Below are 17,358 nucleotides of genomic sequence, written 5' to 3' on the forward strand. Positions count from 1 at the left end.
CACAAAAGTACTATGTATTATCTAGTTTCTTATAAAACTGGGTATCTCTCAGAAAACATGGCCACTCAGGTGACCGAATTAAAACAAAAAGTAGTAATCGCTCGTCCGCCAGCCACACTATGCACCTTGCGGGTGGTTATCTTTCTCAGCTGTGATCAACTCTCCCGCCCATTCCTTCCACTCCACTATTTTGTCCAACAAGGAGCCCCACCACGAGCCTTTCTCATCGTGGCTGTCGGAATCTGATGCTGACGGTTCAGTCGGGGCATCGGATGCTGGACTTGTTGGCTCAATTGAAACAACCGTCGGTGAGACTGGCGCAGGTGGATCAGCTGGGCGTTCTACAGGAGGCGTGTTCTCGTCCGAGTGAAGCCCGACTGGATGAAGGGGAAGACGAAGTGTCCCGTTATTCGGAAGCGGGTCAATGCCCAGGGAATCACAGACAATATTGTAAACTTCGATATTTTCTATGATAGGTTAGCTTATGCAGCTCGGGATTCAGCACTTGAAAAACTTACGGAATGCATTGAGGCGGCTGTTGGGGGTGTGGGGAAATGCTGGGCCTCGTGCGATGAAGATTGCGCGCATCAGCGGATGTTCGTGGTCATATCCATGAATACCCCTGGGGTGATAGACTTCTCCTGTCTTCAGAGCCTCAGCCGCATCAAACTCAGGGCGCTCCACAATCGCCCATCCAGTCTTTGGAATAACCCACAGCGGGGCAATGCGATCGTTGTTTTTGAAATGGTACCGCTCAGGCATAGTCTCCCGAGTATAAACCTCAAAGGCATGCGTATAATCGGGTAATGCTTTCTCTAGCTGAGCTTGCAGGGTCGCTAGATCTTCCGGTCGCTTGGGGCGAATTCCGCGAGAAGGCCAGCCATCCAGGTGATCTACCAGTTCGAGATCAATAACATCGTCCAGCTGAACGAGACGTTCGTTGGAAGTCGTGGCCATGCCATGGTCGGAAACAACCATGATGTTGACCACGTCCGTGAGATTGCGGCTTTCGAGACCAGCAACAATACCTCCTACGAACTCATCCGCCCGAGAAATGGTGGTTTCGATTTCAGTGCTGTTGGGTCCATAGTTGTGACCATCTCGGTCAACATCGGGCACGTAAGCTGCAATGAACTGGGGTCGCGCTGGCGACAATTCGGATTCGTCCTCTGCGCCAGGGAGATCCAAGAATTCCAAGACACGGTTGACCTTGCGGGACAAAGCCTCACTCCCATTATACTTGTCCACGTAGGTAGGCTCTGGAGTTCCAATATGAGCCTCTGACCCCGGCCACATGTGGATGCCGCTTTTGACGCCCCTTTTCTCTGCAGTTACCCATATTGGTTCGGCATTCCACCATTTGGGCAGCATGCTGACAGATGGGTGTGTGTAGTAAAATTCCTCCTTCATTTCCGGATCCCAGAAAGTATTGCCTACAATTCCGTGGCTCTCGGGATACAGCCCGGTAACAAGTGTAAAGTGATTCGGGAAGGTCACACTAGGGAAGCTGGGGTTCATGTATTGTGGTGAAATCCCGTCGGCAACCAGCGAATTGAGCGATGGGGTCAGACCGCGGTCAAGGAAATCCGCTCGAAAGCCGTCTAGGGAGATGAGGATAGTCGTGGGGGCAAACAGTGCCGTACCATTGGACAATAGTGGTTTCGAGAGGGCGTGTGCAGCTCGGAAACCAGTGGAGGCTTTGTATGCGCCGAGAATGAGGATAAGGAAGAGGACGACAACGAGAGCGAGAATTAACAAATATTTACGCCATGATGGTTTCAAAGGCTAAAAGATGAATCAAATAGTATGTTAGTATCAATAAACATTGAATGCATATTGCACTTGTAAGACTTACCGGGTTATAGATGTAGTCATCTTCCCCCAGGTCTATTGAGGACCCGCTCATCAACGATTCATCGTCGCCAATCCCTTCTTCCATCTCGTACATCAACTCTCCTTCCTCGCTGACCCTCTCTCGACGCGATAGTCGGGCCTCCTTTCGCGCTCGTCGGCGTTCTTTCTTTCCGATTCGCACGCTACTCCCGTTGGGACTGAACATCCTGCGCAGCCCATGAGTGGGTCCGCGTCTAGTCAACAGCTTTTCCAACTCATCTTCAGCATCTAGAACGCCTCGATCGTGTTTGGCGAGCTCTAAGGTGCTGCGGGGATGACGAAGGAACTCATCATCTTCAGAGTCGGAGTCTTGCTCGGAGGGTGATCGTAGTGAGGCCGCATCGCCATCATAGTTGGCAGGAGAGAGGAGTTCAGGACTTTCTGGACGCAACATGGCGGGCGTTTCAGCCACGACACGAATACATCGAAGCTGGGGAGAGGTGAGTTGGAGATTGAAAAAGGGAGATCGGCGGGCCAGGATTGACCCGCCAAGACCCTTTCTTTCCCTTATGCCTTACAACTTTGCACTTGTACTAACAAAGAGGTTTCTATTCTACTAGCCAAATATATTTGGATAGAAGTTATCTTTAATATATAAGGATAGTTGATATATTCTCATATTGTTGACTATCCTGACAGGTGATAGGCTCATCCCAGAGAGTTACGAATATTAAACAATGTTGACCGCTTTTCGATCTAAGACAGTATGATGTCTGAGTAACTTCGGAATTATAACACCATGTTCTTTGCTTTATGCACCGACAACCTTGGATGACATCCCATCGCCTTGAATCTGGAAAAAAAGCACATGCGCTATTGCTCATCTCCTGACGTTTTGCCTCGAACCGCATGTGTCTCACATACCTCAAATGCTTGACAGAAGTGACGCAAGTGACAGCCCTGTGTTCATGGCTTACGCCTTTGCATTCCTCAAGAATAACGTTGCAGATGTCAGATTTGGTATGAGTGATTCTATTCGTGATGAAGCCACCGATGCGAAAACAAGATTGTTCCGGAAGCAGCTTCCCGGCACTTTGCTGCAACTCTTGCCCAGCCAGTTGCTGCCTCAGGGGACTGGCTCATCTAGGATGGTGTATATGGCTTATATGGTGTCTACTGTTGAAGGCTATGCTTAAATTGGCCCAAGAAAAGCTTTTTGCTTCCCTCAAGGGCTTTTACGGCTTGACTGTTGAGCGACACCGTCAACATATTTCATTCGTATCTATGATCAACAATGTCATCAGCCGAACTCCTACTGCTGGTCATCTGAATAGCTTCCCTTAGATGGCCACAAGATTCTCCTACAGATGTGCTCACTGTTAAACAATTTGTAAGATACAACTGTTGATTCTATGTCCAAAATGGTAAAAGGTTGGGACTCTCCCCACCCATTGTTCTCTCACGTATTCCGCATTCCTCCAAAGCGAATGCAGAAGGTGGCCCCTCTCCACAAGAACTCGCCGTTTTTGATTCCCAAGAGCAGAAAAAAGCAATTGTTGCTTCCTTCACACGTGTCGGCGATCGAGGAATTCCCCGTTGGCGCCGTGACGGGGACAGAAACAATCTTCATCGCGTTTCCGCTTGCGAGACCGAGACCTGCCTATTTGGGAACATCACGTGACCGACACATGCCCTCAGCCAGCCAAGTCTGCCAACACCCTACGAACGCCTGCGAACATCGCACGGCCTCTTGCCTATGACTTAGTGAAAGTCAATGCTGTCGGTTCCAACCCATGCCATGGTTCCACAGTGGATCTCGAACTCTGGCCGGGTACTTAGAGTGACATCGAAGTGCCCACCTCCGGATGCGGAAACCCGCAATACTGCAAATCTCGTCTGCCCTGGCACCAGGCTTTTCATCAAGGGCAGAGAGGCACAGGCAATCATAGATAGGAACATATGGGGCAAACGAAAACTTTGTTAGAAAAATTCCTTCTCTTTCGTTACATGTCATCATCTACTTACCTTGATATTCCTACACAGGCCGGATTTGGACAGCTTCTAAATCTATAAGAAAGCGTTCCTCATCGCTTCGATCTCAAGTTCGGTTCATTCATCCTTCACAGTCTTCCACCGCATTGATATCTTCATCCTAGGTAGGTTTGATCATCCTAATATGCAAGGTATCTTTCTAAATACTAATATTTTTCAGCACGCTTCGTCATTCGTTAGACAAGAGGCCCTTCTTTTCTTGAACCAATCGCTTCCATCTTAATCCCATCAAACCAATCAAAATGCACTTCTCTACCACCGTTGCTATCCTCGCCGTCGCCGCTGGCGTCCAGGCCGCCAAGCGTGCTGAGCCCCCTGTGCACGAGCGTGTTGCTCGCGCTGGTGCTGCTGGCACCGCTGCTGCTGGTACCGCTGCCGCTGGAACCGCTGTCAGGACCGGTACCCACCCCATCATGACCGGCGCGCCTGCCCACAACGGTACCACCAACGGCACCGTCCCTACTTCCTCCTCTGCTGGCCACTCCAGCATTGCGGTCATCCCCTCCAGCACCAGGAGTGCCGGTGCCGGCGCCAGCTCCAGCGCTGGCTCCAGCTCTGGCTCCGGCACTGGTACTGGTACTGGCTCCGGCTCCGGCTCTGGCTCTGGATCTGGCACTGGCTCTAGCTCTGGCTCTGGTTCCAGCTCTGGTTCGGGCGCTGGCTCCGGCAGCAGCAACACCCCTGCCTCCCCCAGCTCCACTGGCTTCAACCCCTCCAATGCTGGTGCCAACGTTCACCCCATGGGTGTTGCCGGCGTTATTGTCGGTGGTGCTGCCTACGGTCTTATGCTCCTCTAAGCGGGTCGCTTTACTTAATACTGGTGTTTTCTTTGTGATCTAATGATGGTGTTTGGTTCCTTTATCTCTCTTCTGGCCCTTCATTCTGTCTATCTGGTTCCTCCTGGCATCTATCTAATGTCGCCTTTATGGCTGTTGTCCATGAGTCGCATCAGATTGGGTTTCTCGGCTGGAAACCGGAGAAACAGGGTGATCGATACCCAATAGAGAAACGGCGTTCAGGGTGATTTTTTAGATCGTGCTCTTCAATGTTTCTACGGATGTTGTATGGAATATTTACCGATCTAATATAATTCTAATTTCGAAAAGTTCATCTTCTAAAACACGTTTGTTGGTCATCTTGTATGAAATTGCAAGTTTCTAGGCACACGCCTCCCCATCACTCACAAGTGTCCCTTTCAAACTAACAGACACTTAGGTCATAGCACTCAAAGTTATCTCAATGAGAAGCCTTTCCTCCGAATCTACCTTTTCAGCATTCATCTCAGGGCCATACATATTAATTAGGCTAGCACCAGGGCAGAAAGGTGGACCCGAGAAGGTACATTCAGGGAGTGATGGGCAAAGTTCACCAAGTCCCAAGGGTGTCAAAGGAACAAGGGGCGTGTGCCTAGCAACTCTCTTGACCTGGTCTCAGTGAACTTTCTCTGTACTGCATTTGATTTCTCAAAAGTGCGGTATTTCAAACCGATGATATATTGACTCAACCTTATTTCACAGTGGCAAATGCAACCTGGCACATATGCTATTTGTCGCAGTCATACACCTATTAATAGTATGTGGCGTGCTCCACCAGCATGGAGTTTAAGGTTTCGATTAAGGTTTTACCTCCAGATAAGCATGCAACATTGAGAGATTCGCGTGAAAGGGAGGTACACCAGAAAAGACTGACATTTAATGGGGAATGAGTCCTGCCAGCATTCATGCCCACGTCACCATTTGAAGACTTTCTTGCAAACCTATACTTTTTCAACGAACTGAAAAGCAATTGGAAACTTTTCGATTATTTTTCTTCCAAGGTTCGGGGGAAGTATTAGATAGCGCTGAACTACAATTCAGAGTTCCTGTAATTATAAGTGCTTCAGACGAATTTACAGGTATTCTGTATATCAGAAACAGCAGAGTTAAAGGGACAGGTAATGGAATGCTGCGCTACAGACTATTGAACCACAAACCTTTGAATGTGTTTCGATTCCCCCTACTAGGTAGTATAGTGACTATCCTAAACATTACATTCACATAATCAGGTCTATTTATTGTCTGCTCTTACTAGATCACCCAAGCTGGTTTAAGCCACTTTTGCTAACACCACAGGCTTACCCACCCATCATAATCTCACCGGGATTCATGTCCACCACCCCTTCAAACTCCATAATCATGTCTAATTAAGGGCTAACCGTAATCACGCCATGCTCTCTAAGCTCGGACCTTATAGTTTCCTACATGATGTGTTCAGTCATTTTAATTGCTGAGCTCCCTTTTGCTAGGAGCACGATATCGCCGAGCTGCCCAGCTGTCCCAAAACTTGCATTCTCTGACAGGCAATCACAGGTGGTAAGGGAAAGAAAGACTATATACAGACTCGCTAACATAAGAAATTTTCTTTCTCTATTTCATCTATGTGTAACAATATCAAACATAATGGATAAACATCATCAGTAATAGTAAGACAAACGACAACAAGTCACCCAAATCGGAATGCAATACCTACATAACAACATCAAGACATAAAAAACATAAATTTTAAGATAGGATATCAGTCTATGAAGTAGATATCCAATTCACCCACTGACACTCACAGCCCCCTGTCCCACCATCAATCCCGCCATAAGCCGAAGAGGAACCCGAAGAAGATGTCAAAGCAGGATTTACCAAAGTACCCCCAACAGATCGATTCTCAATCTGCAACTTCCCCTCCGTGAAATTGTAATGACCATTCTCCTCAATGCCCCAACAATACACCCTCTTTTTTCGGCATCGCCACCGTGTCGATCTACAGTGACGGTGACAGGGTACGGGAAAGAACCGGGACGAGTATAATCCGTCGCAGATGACGACGAAGTGGCCGTGGAAGAAGTATAAGTAGCTGTTGATGTGGCAGTAGCATTTGTGCTGCTTCCGCTACTTGACAGGAGGGAATAGCCCATGCCGGATGGATTAGTCCAAATCTGTACAAGGAAGCGAGTTTGTGACCAGGTGCACCGGGCTTGGGCCTCGGCCTTGGTTGAGCCGCCGCTTTTGTCCTCGGAGTCGTAGTCTGCTACACTGTCGTTGAGAGGTGCTTTTGATTGAAGAAAGATAGACTTGTCAAAATAGGTATAAAACCCGTAGTGTTCTGATGATTCACCTCGGTTATAGAGGCGGACAGGCTGTGAAGAAGGGAGTGGGTATAGTGTCGCTGCTGCAGGAGTCCCGTCTGAGTCCTCGGTCGGTGCAGGGATGATGGATGAGTTGCTGCGGCGGAAGACATTCGTTGACGTTAAGTGGACGGCTGACAGGACAGACAGGTAGAAAGGCGTCTCTTCGCCAGCATAAGGCTTAGCGTTGCCATCTGTTGTATTTCCAAGAAAGGTTTGGTCCGCAATACTCGGAGGAGAAGGATCCGCCGTCCAAACTCCACGCTTGGTAGTTGTCGAGTTTGAGCTTGTTGTGCTATTAGAAGTCCCGTTGCGGTAGCGAATCTCAACTCGAAAGGTAGGTTCATTTCCATCAAAAGGTTTATTCTCAGTCTGCTGGGTACCCTTAGGAAGGTAACAGCTCCACATCGTCTCAATATTGACACACCCTGAATTTCGAACCTGGGGTTCTGTTCCAGCGATTGTCATAATACCAGTTTGGATAGGCGGGTAGTTCGTCAGATTAACCCATTTCGACTGAACTTGAGTTTCATCACTTTTTCTCGTCAATGTAGTTGCCAAAGCAATCGCGAGAACCACAATGATGAGAAAGAACAAGCCAATGAATAGATACCATCTTCGGCGAAGACGACCTTCACGTCCAGGGCGCCCATAACATCCCCCTTTGCTAAAGCAGCCTCGTCCTCGCCAAAGACCACCGATCTTCCTTCCTGCGGCATCCTCACGCTCCAGTCTGCGGCGGCGAGACTCACCAGGCCCTACCTCCCCTGCAGGATTAAGCACAGCCGCCTCTGGAGCCGAGTAGGGTTCATACCGCTCTGGAAGGGGGGCATCTCTGTGGTGTTGCGCATATGCCGGTGCTGGGGCATTGACATCAGACATGGGAATTGACCCGGGCCCTCCTGCAGCACGCTGAAAGCCGGGCGAGATAGGTTCCGATGCCTGAGGTGTCCCATGCTGCTCTGGTGGAGCGAGATGCTCAAGAGTTCTTGCATCTTCTTGTGGTGCATCTCGCGAGGCATCTCGCGGCGTATCCTGAGGTTCCCCACGCATCTTCACAATATCTGCCTCCTGGGGTGGCTCTTGAGAGTATTGCTGGGGAATTGGGGGCGCATTCGGCCACTCCGATAATTCTGGCTGAGGTTTTTGCTGTTCAAATGGAGACAAAAATGGATTGTTGGAAGGGTACACAGGAATGAAATGAGGCATAGCTCTCTCAACTATGACTGGTGCTTGAGGGGGGATCTCGGAAGGTGGTGCACCATAATGATAGTTGTTGATAATCTGCGGAGGAGGAGCCTGGACCGGAGGCTCAGGTGGGTAGTAAGGAGCAGCTGGAATTGGCATCTCAGACTGCGGTGCTGGAGCCGGGGGTGGTGATGGGATATATGGTGCTGGAGCCGGCTCGGCCTCTCTCATCAAAGGCTCCGGAGACACAAAAGGTGCTGGGGCTGGGGCTGGGGTGGGCTCTGGTGGGAAGAAAGCTGCTGGTATGGGGGCTGGCTCTGCAATTGGATGTTGGACAGGAGCCTGAGCGGGCTCCTGAGCCATAGGTTGAACAGGAGATTCAACAACCAACTCCCTGCTACTAGCGTGTGGTAACTCAGACATTCTCTTCTCATTATCATCCATGACAGTGTCAACAGCAGTTGAGGCCCAAGAATCAGTGCTATTAGTTGAAACCCGCAAGTGCGAGCATTTAGCACATTCGGAATTCTTCATAGCCTCCGGGGAGGGTGTATCGACATCGATAAGCAGCCCACGCGCAGCAGTTGCAGCCTCGGCATCCTTGAGCTCAGGTTGAGTATGCTGATTTTCAGCTTCAGCCAAAGCTAGCCCTCGATCACCCGTGACAGAGGCCCCTAGACCTGGTTGACTAGCAATGACATTTGGTGGCGTAATCGAGCACACATGGTTGAAACAATCAAAGTATGGAGTCTTGCTGAACAGTTCATGCGCACAAGCTTGGTAATACTCCGCCGCTTCACCCTGGACTCGGTGTCCAGGGAACATCATCGACATGGCAGTTTGTCTATTCGGGACAGGCGGGACTGCGTCGATATTATCGATAGACCGAGCTTGTTCAAGATTTTTGTTTCTTTCCTGCCACTGGTTCGTCACGGCTGTCTCCGGTGTATCAGGTGAGAAACAAGAAATCTCCTTTTCCCGACTTGTTTGCGATATCCCCGGCATAGATGGACTCGGTGTGGGAAACCTCGGGCTGAGCGGAGACTTTTTACTAGAGAGTGTATTTGAACGGCCAAGTAATGGCGAGAGTAGCACATTCCACCATCCTTGGGACTGTGGTCGGCTTGCTTCCGTGTTGACACTTAGCCGGTTCAAAGGGCTCTGATCATTGTCATCGATTATTGTCCGCGGGCGCTCTACTTCCGGGCTGTCAATTTCATTTTCGAAAATAGTACCGGCCGAGAGGGATTGACGCTTTTGTGTCATAGCAACAAAATGAGCATTCAGATAATCAGACTCTTCAGTTTGCTTTCTGGACAAGGAATGCTCCTCTGGGATGGCGGGAACCGGTGGAATATCGGTTTCACTGCCATAGAGATGTGGAGTGGGCTGAGAGTACACGCTAGATGTTGCTCGGGGTTGAAGTCCTTCTGGACTGGCTGTATCTGTGGACCAGAATGTTTCTTCGCAGGCAGGGGTAACGATTATCGAGGGTGTGAGCGGTTGGTCACCAGCACTGTCGAGTTCCCTTGACCGATCCGAGGACTCATGGTATGGCACTGTCAGACCGATCATAACATTGCGATCGGAGGGTGAAAGCCCCGAGTCAGACCGATCCATAAATGAGTTCTCGGTGCCTGGGTTGAGGAAGAAGCCTCCATGGTGGGACTCGTTTGGCTCCAGACGCTGGCCAACCCGAGAGGCTCTCCTCGCGGTGCTCTTTGTCTTTTCTTTTTGTATTGAGCGTTCTTTCTCACGGGCTCTGGATAGTTGTTTCAGGTCATTCAGATCCACGAATGGAGCCGCAATGGAACCGTCAGGGGTTTTTTTAGGTGCTGATGTTGCCGAAAGTGAAAAGTTCGTGACCAGGTTGAGACCGACTGGTTTGGCGGCTTTTTTTTTCTTTATAATCCCACCCATACTCAGCCTTGAGCTTTCTCCGTGTCCTCGATGCAATTGCGCGGCATTGAAGGACCGACCCCCCTCTTTCTGTGACTTCTCGACTTTCTGTCTGGTTGATTTGACCAGGAAATCAAACGGCCGACTCCGTTCCAACTCGTGGTCCTCGGCAGATGAGCATGAGGAAGCCTCCACCTCCTCGGTGATGGGTGATGAGAGAGGAAAGGTCGGGACTGGTACTTGCAGACTTGGCTGCGGTTTTTGTCGTTTTGAGAGCATGTCGGTGTTGTTTTGCGGTCAAAAGCCTGATGCACGATGGTGTTTAGTAAATGGGCATCGCGACTCGGATCAGTAACATGACCTACCATGTGTTCGATGCATGAAGAGTCAAGTAGAGAATAATATAAATCCTGCTGTAGATATCACGAGGAAAACAAAGCAACCTCTATTAATATTAATGACGACGCTGAAACAATGCAGTCAAAGAAACGCCACGGGGATGCATTCACTGGTGCAAGTCACGAAGGCAGCCAGCAGGGGTAATTCAAACAAAGGACGAAATGAAAAGGAGGCAAAGAGAATGCAGTTTGAAAGTGAAAGTAAACAAAAAGAAAGGCAAAGTGGGAAATTCGTGAAGAAAAGAGCTTCTGCAGCCCGTTATGTGTAGCTTTCGGATCTAGACACTCGCATCATGTCGAATGTCACCCACAGCCAAAAACCAATCAGATCCTCACAAGCTCCTGCTTCTATAATCATCCCAGACAACCTAGAGCAAGCACTGCGATTTGAACCGCCGCTATTGGATGTTTCAGGTGAAGATCAGGGGTCAAATGAAATGCGATGCAGGATGCAGGCGTTGTTCTGGGGCCGCATACGCGCTGGGAACGACTGGGCGCTTAAGCAACGACCAATGATAGAAGGGGCATCACGGGCCCCAAAATAGATCCCGCGTCTTTATTTAGTTGATCAGTTTCTTCAGGCGCTGCAACTTGGTCTCAGGCTTGTTTTTATTGTGGGGAAATGGTCTAGGCGTTACTATTGACTCTGGGATCGGAATCCATCCACATAATCGATTATGTATTACGACTAAGTCAATTGAATCAATGACAAAAGTGTTGAATCGAGTTCTACCATCGGTAGAAAAAATGGTATTGGCACAGCAAAGGTTTTAAGGATATCAGATGGCGTGGAGGCACGCGCTTTTGGATATTTGGTACACACTTCGTATAGAAGCAGAAACAAGGAAAAGAACAAAAAAGAAAGCATGTCGATCCCATATGCCTTGAACCCCATTTCCCATGACCCCATCATGTGCAAAAATGCAGAAGACCGATGATGCTAAACGGAATCATCAGGGCCTCACAAAAATCCAGACCAAAAACAAAACAGTGAGTGCGGGTATGATAAATGAAAACAGATAGGAAAGTAAAGGCTCAAAAGGTAAACAGAGCCACTCCAGACAAGGAAATGCAAATGAGAAGATGAAAGGTGAATAACGAGACCTGGAGTCGTCTCGGGACAGGTCGGGCAAAAAAAAAAAAAAAAACAAAAAAAAAAAGAGATCCCACGGACCATATCTAAAAACAGGGGATATATAGAATGACAATGTGAAAAAGGGGAGTCGTAGGCGTGCATTCGCAACGTGACTAGTCATTTCTCATCCATGGCGGAGGAATCACTGGTTACCTTCGCTCGTCGGTATACTGGATGCCCTGCATCGGAGCGACGGAGCCATTCATCAGTGGTGGGAGAGTGCGAGGTTGGTCCTGGCTCACCACCGAGCCGTTGCCAAAGCCCGAGAACACTGACGGCTGGGCCTGCCCATTGGTCGGTGTTGCGGACATGGGATGATGCTCAAAGATCGAGGGCGGTCTGGACGCCCCATTGGCCTGTTGTTGCAATTGGGCGCGGAGCTCTTCGTTCTCCGTCCGCAGCACTGAAATCTCCCGGCGGCTTTGGCCCAGGTTCTTTTCGAGACCAGTGATGTAATCGATGGCCCGGGAAAGGGTCTCCCATTTGCTGGACTTGTTGTTTTGGGGTTGTGGGAGACGCATGCGCAACGCTTCGAAACAATCCTTCATCTCGCTTCGGCGCTTGCGCTCTGCCAGCTTATGCGTAACACGTAGTTCCGGGGTCCGGCTATACGGCGTATTGGCGGCAGATGCCTCTGCTTCCCCAATCAGGTCCCGCACTTGCTTGTGCTGCAACGAGTGATGGTGTACATTTTGCGGCAGTTCTTTCAAAGATCAGTCGGATGTTATTCGTGTAGAGTGGGCTTATCTTACCATGCTGTGCTCGGGAGATGTGCGATTCCGAGTACATGCTATTCAGCGACTCCGCGGTGCTGCCTTTTCGCGAGAAGGGCGGGTTTGACTTCTCGTTGGAGGAGATCGAACTTGACCGAGCCACATCCGGGTCGGGAAAAGCGTAAGCCATACCGGCTGTAGGTGCCTCAGCATTGTAAATATCGGATCGCGGGTTGGATGAAATGGCCGGAGCAGTTCGCCCTGCTGCGAATCCTCGATAGTCGTTGGTGCGCGGTCCCAAAGGAGACAGAGGCTGGCTGCCTGCGGAGTACCGAGGCCCACGGTATGAATTCATGTCATTTGTGATTCCCCGTTCCCGCTGCAGACTGGACACGATTGAAGACTGTGAGGCATTGGTGCTATGGTATGGTGAGGCTGGGTTGATGGCCAGCGAGCTGATGCCCTGGTTCATGCGACTGTCGACACTGCTGCGCCTTGACTCGGGGATCTCAACCACACTTCCTCGCTGAGATGATGCATCGTAGTTCTGGTTTATTGAAGGCAGGGCAGAATTGTGTTGCGACGAGTTGAAATTCGGCGAGGGTTGTTGCGCGCCGGCTGAGGAGGGAGTCGTCGATTGCTCGTGACCATATGGCGATCGGTCTGGCGCAATGTGCCCTCGGTTGGGCGAGGGCTGGGAGGTCGAGGTCAGAAAGGTCAGAGAGGGATAGTTGTTGCCGGTCCCGTTCGTTGCGGTCGAGTAAGTGGAAGATCCTGGATCAATGTCAGTCGCTGGCCAGGGCTTCCCGAAGCGTCGAACTCCTACTTGTGCTCTGAGGCATAGACCAATTCCCCGAGTCTCGTTCAATAGTATTTAACGACGAATTGCCGGGGGATTTGTCCTGGGCGTTCCCGGCGCCGTTCATATTCGCTGTAAGAGTCGAGATGGACGGAAGAGTTTGGGCCGAGGCCGCGGGGGTCGCAGGACCCGACGATACAGGCTCCCATGGCCGATGGGCGACCGAGTCCATCATGAAGGATAGAATCGTCGGAGGGGTCAGGTGTGCGGAAGAGAGAAAAAAACGGTAGAAGCGGGAACCAAAGAGTAACCAAAAGCGAGCGAAATCCGAACCAAGTCGAGCAGAGAAGTGGGAGGTCTCTGAAGCGTACAACTATTGCATATTCCCTCAGATCAATGGGAAGAACGAGAGTGTGTCAGAGTGAGCCGCAGAGCACGCAGAGTATATGGCCCGAGTTCGTCACGTCGGGGATCGGCGCAGGAATGGCTTTTTCTTCCGTCTATACCAGCGATGGGGGCGAATGCGTAAAAAGCGGGACACGAAAAACCGAGGAAATCCTGTCAGAGAGGGGCCGGAGAGCCACCTATTTAGGTAAACGAAAAGCAGAGATTAAAGAGGGGGGAAAAGTCGATCTTACTGACTCTGCCAAAATCGAGTCCGATCTTTTTGATTATATCTGAATCTTGTCTTAAGTACGTGTATTGGGGCGGTATTGTGACCGTACGTTCTCTGCGATTGCCTTTTGGACTAACTCGATGCCTTATATTAATTACCTCGAAATCAAATCTTACTGTAATACGGAGCAAGGGAGCATCAAGCTTAGGGAACGTGGCACAAGGATTTGGCCCGGACTCTACAGCCCGGCTAAAAACGAGTGGAGTAGCCGATCTGTAGGAACTCTACACGGAATGTATTGTCGTTACCATGCGCCAAGGCCGCTACTGCGCGCAACACTTCTCCACCTGTGTGCCACGAGGCTGACCCTGGGGCAAAGGAAGGCAAGGAGACCAGATTCTCCTAGAGTTACATTGCCCCCAAAATTACCAATACCGAAAGTTCCCAATCTAACCAGTATTGAGGTAGTCACCCGTACTGTCACGACAGTAAAGGGATGGATCAGAAGCCTACCGGGAAGTGGATCCGTCCTTCGCATGGCTGAGGAAATGTGATTTTCATTCTACATTCTCTAATCCCCAAATATGTCGACTTCAAATCCCTTGGGACTTCCAAGGCAAGGAGGAACTTTTATTTGGAAGCTAACTTTTGGGGGGAGGGAGTTCGGTATTCTCTTACATCATGACCTTAGTCTTCACGTCACAACGTGGTTGACTTTCTGTACCACCCGCTTTGTGGAGCGTCTTTCTGTTCCGTTGTATACATCCAAAAAATCAGCCTGGGAAGTTCCATTTCTTCTCCTTATGGAGTGTACACCCAAATTCTGTCCGAGTCTCGATTTGTTCATATCTTTTTTTTTTTCCTTTTCATTTGAATTTTTGTTTTTCTTTTTTTTTTCCAATATTCTTTTTGCCCTTTTTCACGTGGCAAAGGTCCAAAGACAGGACTACAAGGGTGTTCTCTCCTTGCAGTCGATCTATACAAAGTTTGAGTAATCCCCCTTACCAAGGGTCTGAAAACCAAAACCAAAACAAAAGTGTCAAACCGCATGCCACGCTAAGCCCCAAACGTTGAACACATGGCTTTTATGTTCGACATGGGGTTTGTCACAAATACCGCGCAACATCAGCAATCCTCGCTGCCCAACAAGTATTCAATACGACCTGTCCAACCCACGCCACGCTCTGTTCCACACATGGCAATGTTTACTACGCTAGTGTTCTGCAGAGGGACTAGTTAACTGTAGAAAAGCAATTTACGTACTTTGTACATATAGTTATTGGTATCGTCACCTGTCCTTTTCTATCCTTTGCCTTGCCGACACCGCGCAGAACTAGGTCACACCAAGCCCCAGTCCGAGCCGCGTGTTTGGGGTTCAGAAGCTTGACTTGATCAAAACGGCGACTGGACCGGTTCTGCAAGCACCCGCTGCCGCCCGAATCCCACTTCCGTTGCGAGGGCTACGCGCAGTCGTCCAGTTCACAGGCCGTTGCAAAGCCCAGACCCGCGCGCGCCTATTTCTACCTGTCTATTCTTTTCGTATATACACTTCGGGCCCAGACAACCTTGCCTTGCTCGGAGCCCTCCTCGAGTCTGTGCGACCGCACCGTTTTCTTGGCACAAGGACTAGATTTTATTGCTCTTTCTTTCCCGGTCGTAATAGTAATCAAGAGTGTACACCTAGGGCTTGCTGCCCGAGCTACCGATCCACGCGAGTCTACTCTGGGTGTAGCGTCGAGCTATTTTGAAGCCCCGAAATCCCAACATCACGGGCATAAGCCACCAGAGTACTTGAAAGAAAAACAGCATTCTTTGCCCCGGTTATTTTGGAACAGAGTGATTTGGTGGCTGGCTAGCATCGGATCCTGATGGATGTATCAATCTGATCTCGGCTTTCTTCGCCCTGTAGTTTGGTTTCTATAAACAATCTAGATCCTAACTATCTATTGATTGAATCGTCGCAAGTTACAGTATGGTACATACACGTAAAGAGTGAAATCGAAAATTCATGGACGCGTTGTGTAGGCAGCAAGATATTCTAAATTCTATAATTAATTGAAGCTGAAGCGGGTCAACACCGCCACGGTTCGCGCTGCATGGCTACTCCGCCGTTTCAGCTTGCCAATAATTTCCCCCAATCAGACTACCGCGCCGTGAGTAGGATCCAGCACGCCCATCATAACCAATTCGAGACATCAACCACATGGCACGGTCGCCTTGCAGAATGTTTCTAATTGATCGCCACTGATCATCACTGCAGTACATACTCACATCTTTGATTTTTCCCTTGACACGGTAGCAGTCTTCCATTCCGGGGACCCCAACCCATCAGAGCTTATATGAACAGTCCCCGGAATTCCCAATACGACTCTACTCTACTGTACAGCTAAAGCTCCTCTCATTTTGATCAGGTCAAAGCTCCCTCCTTCACGGAAAATTCAGCCTCAAGGGATAACATCCACCTGGCGCCGATAGAGTTAACAATGTCAAATAGTGTGGGCCACGGACCCGGTACTGTTTGCCACGGACCACGCCCTCATTCCAATGTGCCCACGGGGAGATATCGTGGCCCTTCCTTGCGCTTTCCCAATAGCTTGGTCATGACACGCGAGTACCACAGTAAAAATACCCAATGATTCACAGCAAATGACTTCATCAGTCATTTGTCCTGTGATGTTCCCTAGGGGAAGCACAGCACAGCACAGACTCCCCCCCCTGTGCACCCGTCGATCATCGCCCCGGGCCTTCCTCCCCGAAGCTGGGGGACCGGTGGATCTTGCAAGTGGATTGGCAGATCATTCCATGCTATTGTACGGCTATTGCAGTATGATCAATTCTCTCCCTTTTGTCTCTGTTTCTCATATCTTTACCGTACTCTTCCCCCCTTGTTAGCAACATCCGTCATTTCATAGGCCCATTTCAACTCGCAAGTGTTTGCCCCTGCTTTTCGCTCGCGTGTGGGCATCCTGTGTCCCGACGCCCATGGACCCAACAACCCTTTCACAACGTCGACCCCGGGAGAAACATGTTTGAGATACCACGGGGAACGCGCCCCAAATTCCATGGCTACCCTCACTGGTCATGTCTTGACCCGTCTGTCGGGTAACCCATGTGTACCAAGCTCTGGTTACAGCGCCGTCATGACGCCGTACAAGGGAGACTGAATCGAGACTCAATAATTGGTTTGTATCCCATACCGCTGCGAGACGTACATTTACCCACCTGTAACCATCCAACCGCCTATGGATATTGGTATACAATGACCTCGGCCATGTGGCTGTTTCAATCAGCGCGGGTACCTAAACCCCCACGGCCCCATTATTCACGCTATCTTGAAAACGGTTTTACTAGGTTTTGACTACAGCCACAAGGAATTCGATCACCGATAATTCAAAACCTGGATAATTATAAAACATCTAGGAACATCAAGAACCACTGACTTAGCGCTGGCGTGGAGCGACTTGTTTCGTGTTTCCAGGGCGATTTCGTCATGTTAGGGGCTCTCGCTCTAGAACCTTGAAAATCGTCATCTGTGAGACGGTGTATGCTATTCGTGAATGAGAATTTTTCC

General features: G+C 49.7%; 5 protein-coding genes across 5 annotated transcripts; 2 read left to right on the plus strand and 3 right to left on the minus strand.

Annotated features, from left to right (window-relative positions):
- Window positions 1–117: 117 nt before the first annotated feature.
- On the minus strand, window positions 118–2,287 carry N7503_004325 (nucleotide pyrophosphatase/phosphodiesterase family protein; the record flags this gene model as incomplete). The annotated part of the gene is made up of 3 exons (XM_057063872.1): window positions 118–467; window positions 519–1,785; window positions 1,856–2,287. The coding sequence occupies 3 exons, from the start codon at window positions 2,285–2,287 to the stop codon at window positions 118–120; spliced, it is 2,049 nt and encodes a 682-aa protein (XP_056921615.1).
- Window positions 2,288–2,801: 514 nt separating this feature from the next.
- Window positions 2,802–3,029, plus strand: N7503_004326 (uncharacterized protein; the record flags this gene model as incomplete). Its single annotated transcript, XM_057063873.1, has 1 exon — window positions 2,802–3,029. The coding sequence occupies one exon, from the start codon at window positions 2,802–2,804 to the stop codon at window positions 3,027–3,029; it is 228 nt and encodes a 75-aa protein (XP_056921616.1).
- A 1,098-nt stretch (window positions 3,030–4,127) lies between these two features.
- On the plus strand, window positions 4,128–4,682 carry N7503_004327 (uncharacterized protein; the record flags this gene model as incomplete). The annotated part of the gene is made up of 1 exon (XM_057063874.1): window positions 4,128–4,682. The coding sequence occupies one exon, from the start codon at window positions 4,128–4,130 to the stop codon at window positions 4,680–4,682; it is 555 nt and encodes a 184-aa protein (XP_056921617.1).
- Window positions 4,683–6,443: 1,761 nt separating this feature from the next.
- On the minus strand, window positions 6,444–10,405 carry N7503_004328 (uncharacterized protein; the record flags this gene model as incomplete). Its single annotated transcript, XM_057063875.1, has 3 exons — window positions 6,444–6,596; window positions 6,617–8,252; window positions 8,394–10,405. The coding sequence occupies 3 exons, from the start codon at window positions 10,403–10,405 to the stop codon at window positions 6,444–6,446; spliced, it is 3,801 nt and encodes a 1,266-aa protein (XP_056921618.1).
- A 1,403-nt stretch (window positions 10,406–11,808) lies between these two features.
- Window positions 11,809–13,403, minus strand: N7503_004329 (uncharacterized protein; the record flags this gene model as incomplete). Its single annotated transcript, XM_057063876.1, has 3 exons — window positions 11,809–12,362; window positions 12,412–13,146; window positions 13,199–13,403. 3 exons carry the CDS (start codon window positions 13,401–13,403, stop codon window positions 11,809–11,811), a joined length of 1,494 nt encoding a protein of 497 aa, XP_056921619.1.
- Between the last annotated feature and the right edge of the window lie 3,955 nt (window positions 13,404–17,358).

Source organism: Penicillium pulvis, assembly GCF_028828015.1.
Source record: "Penicillium pulvis strain IBT 33274 chromosome Unknown contig_23_segment0_segment0, whole genome shotgun sequence".
NCBI classification, from domain to species: domain Eukaryota; kingdom Fungi; phylum Ascomycota; class Eurotiomycetes; order Eurotiales; family Aspergillaceae; genus Penicillium; species Penicillium pulvis.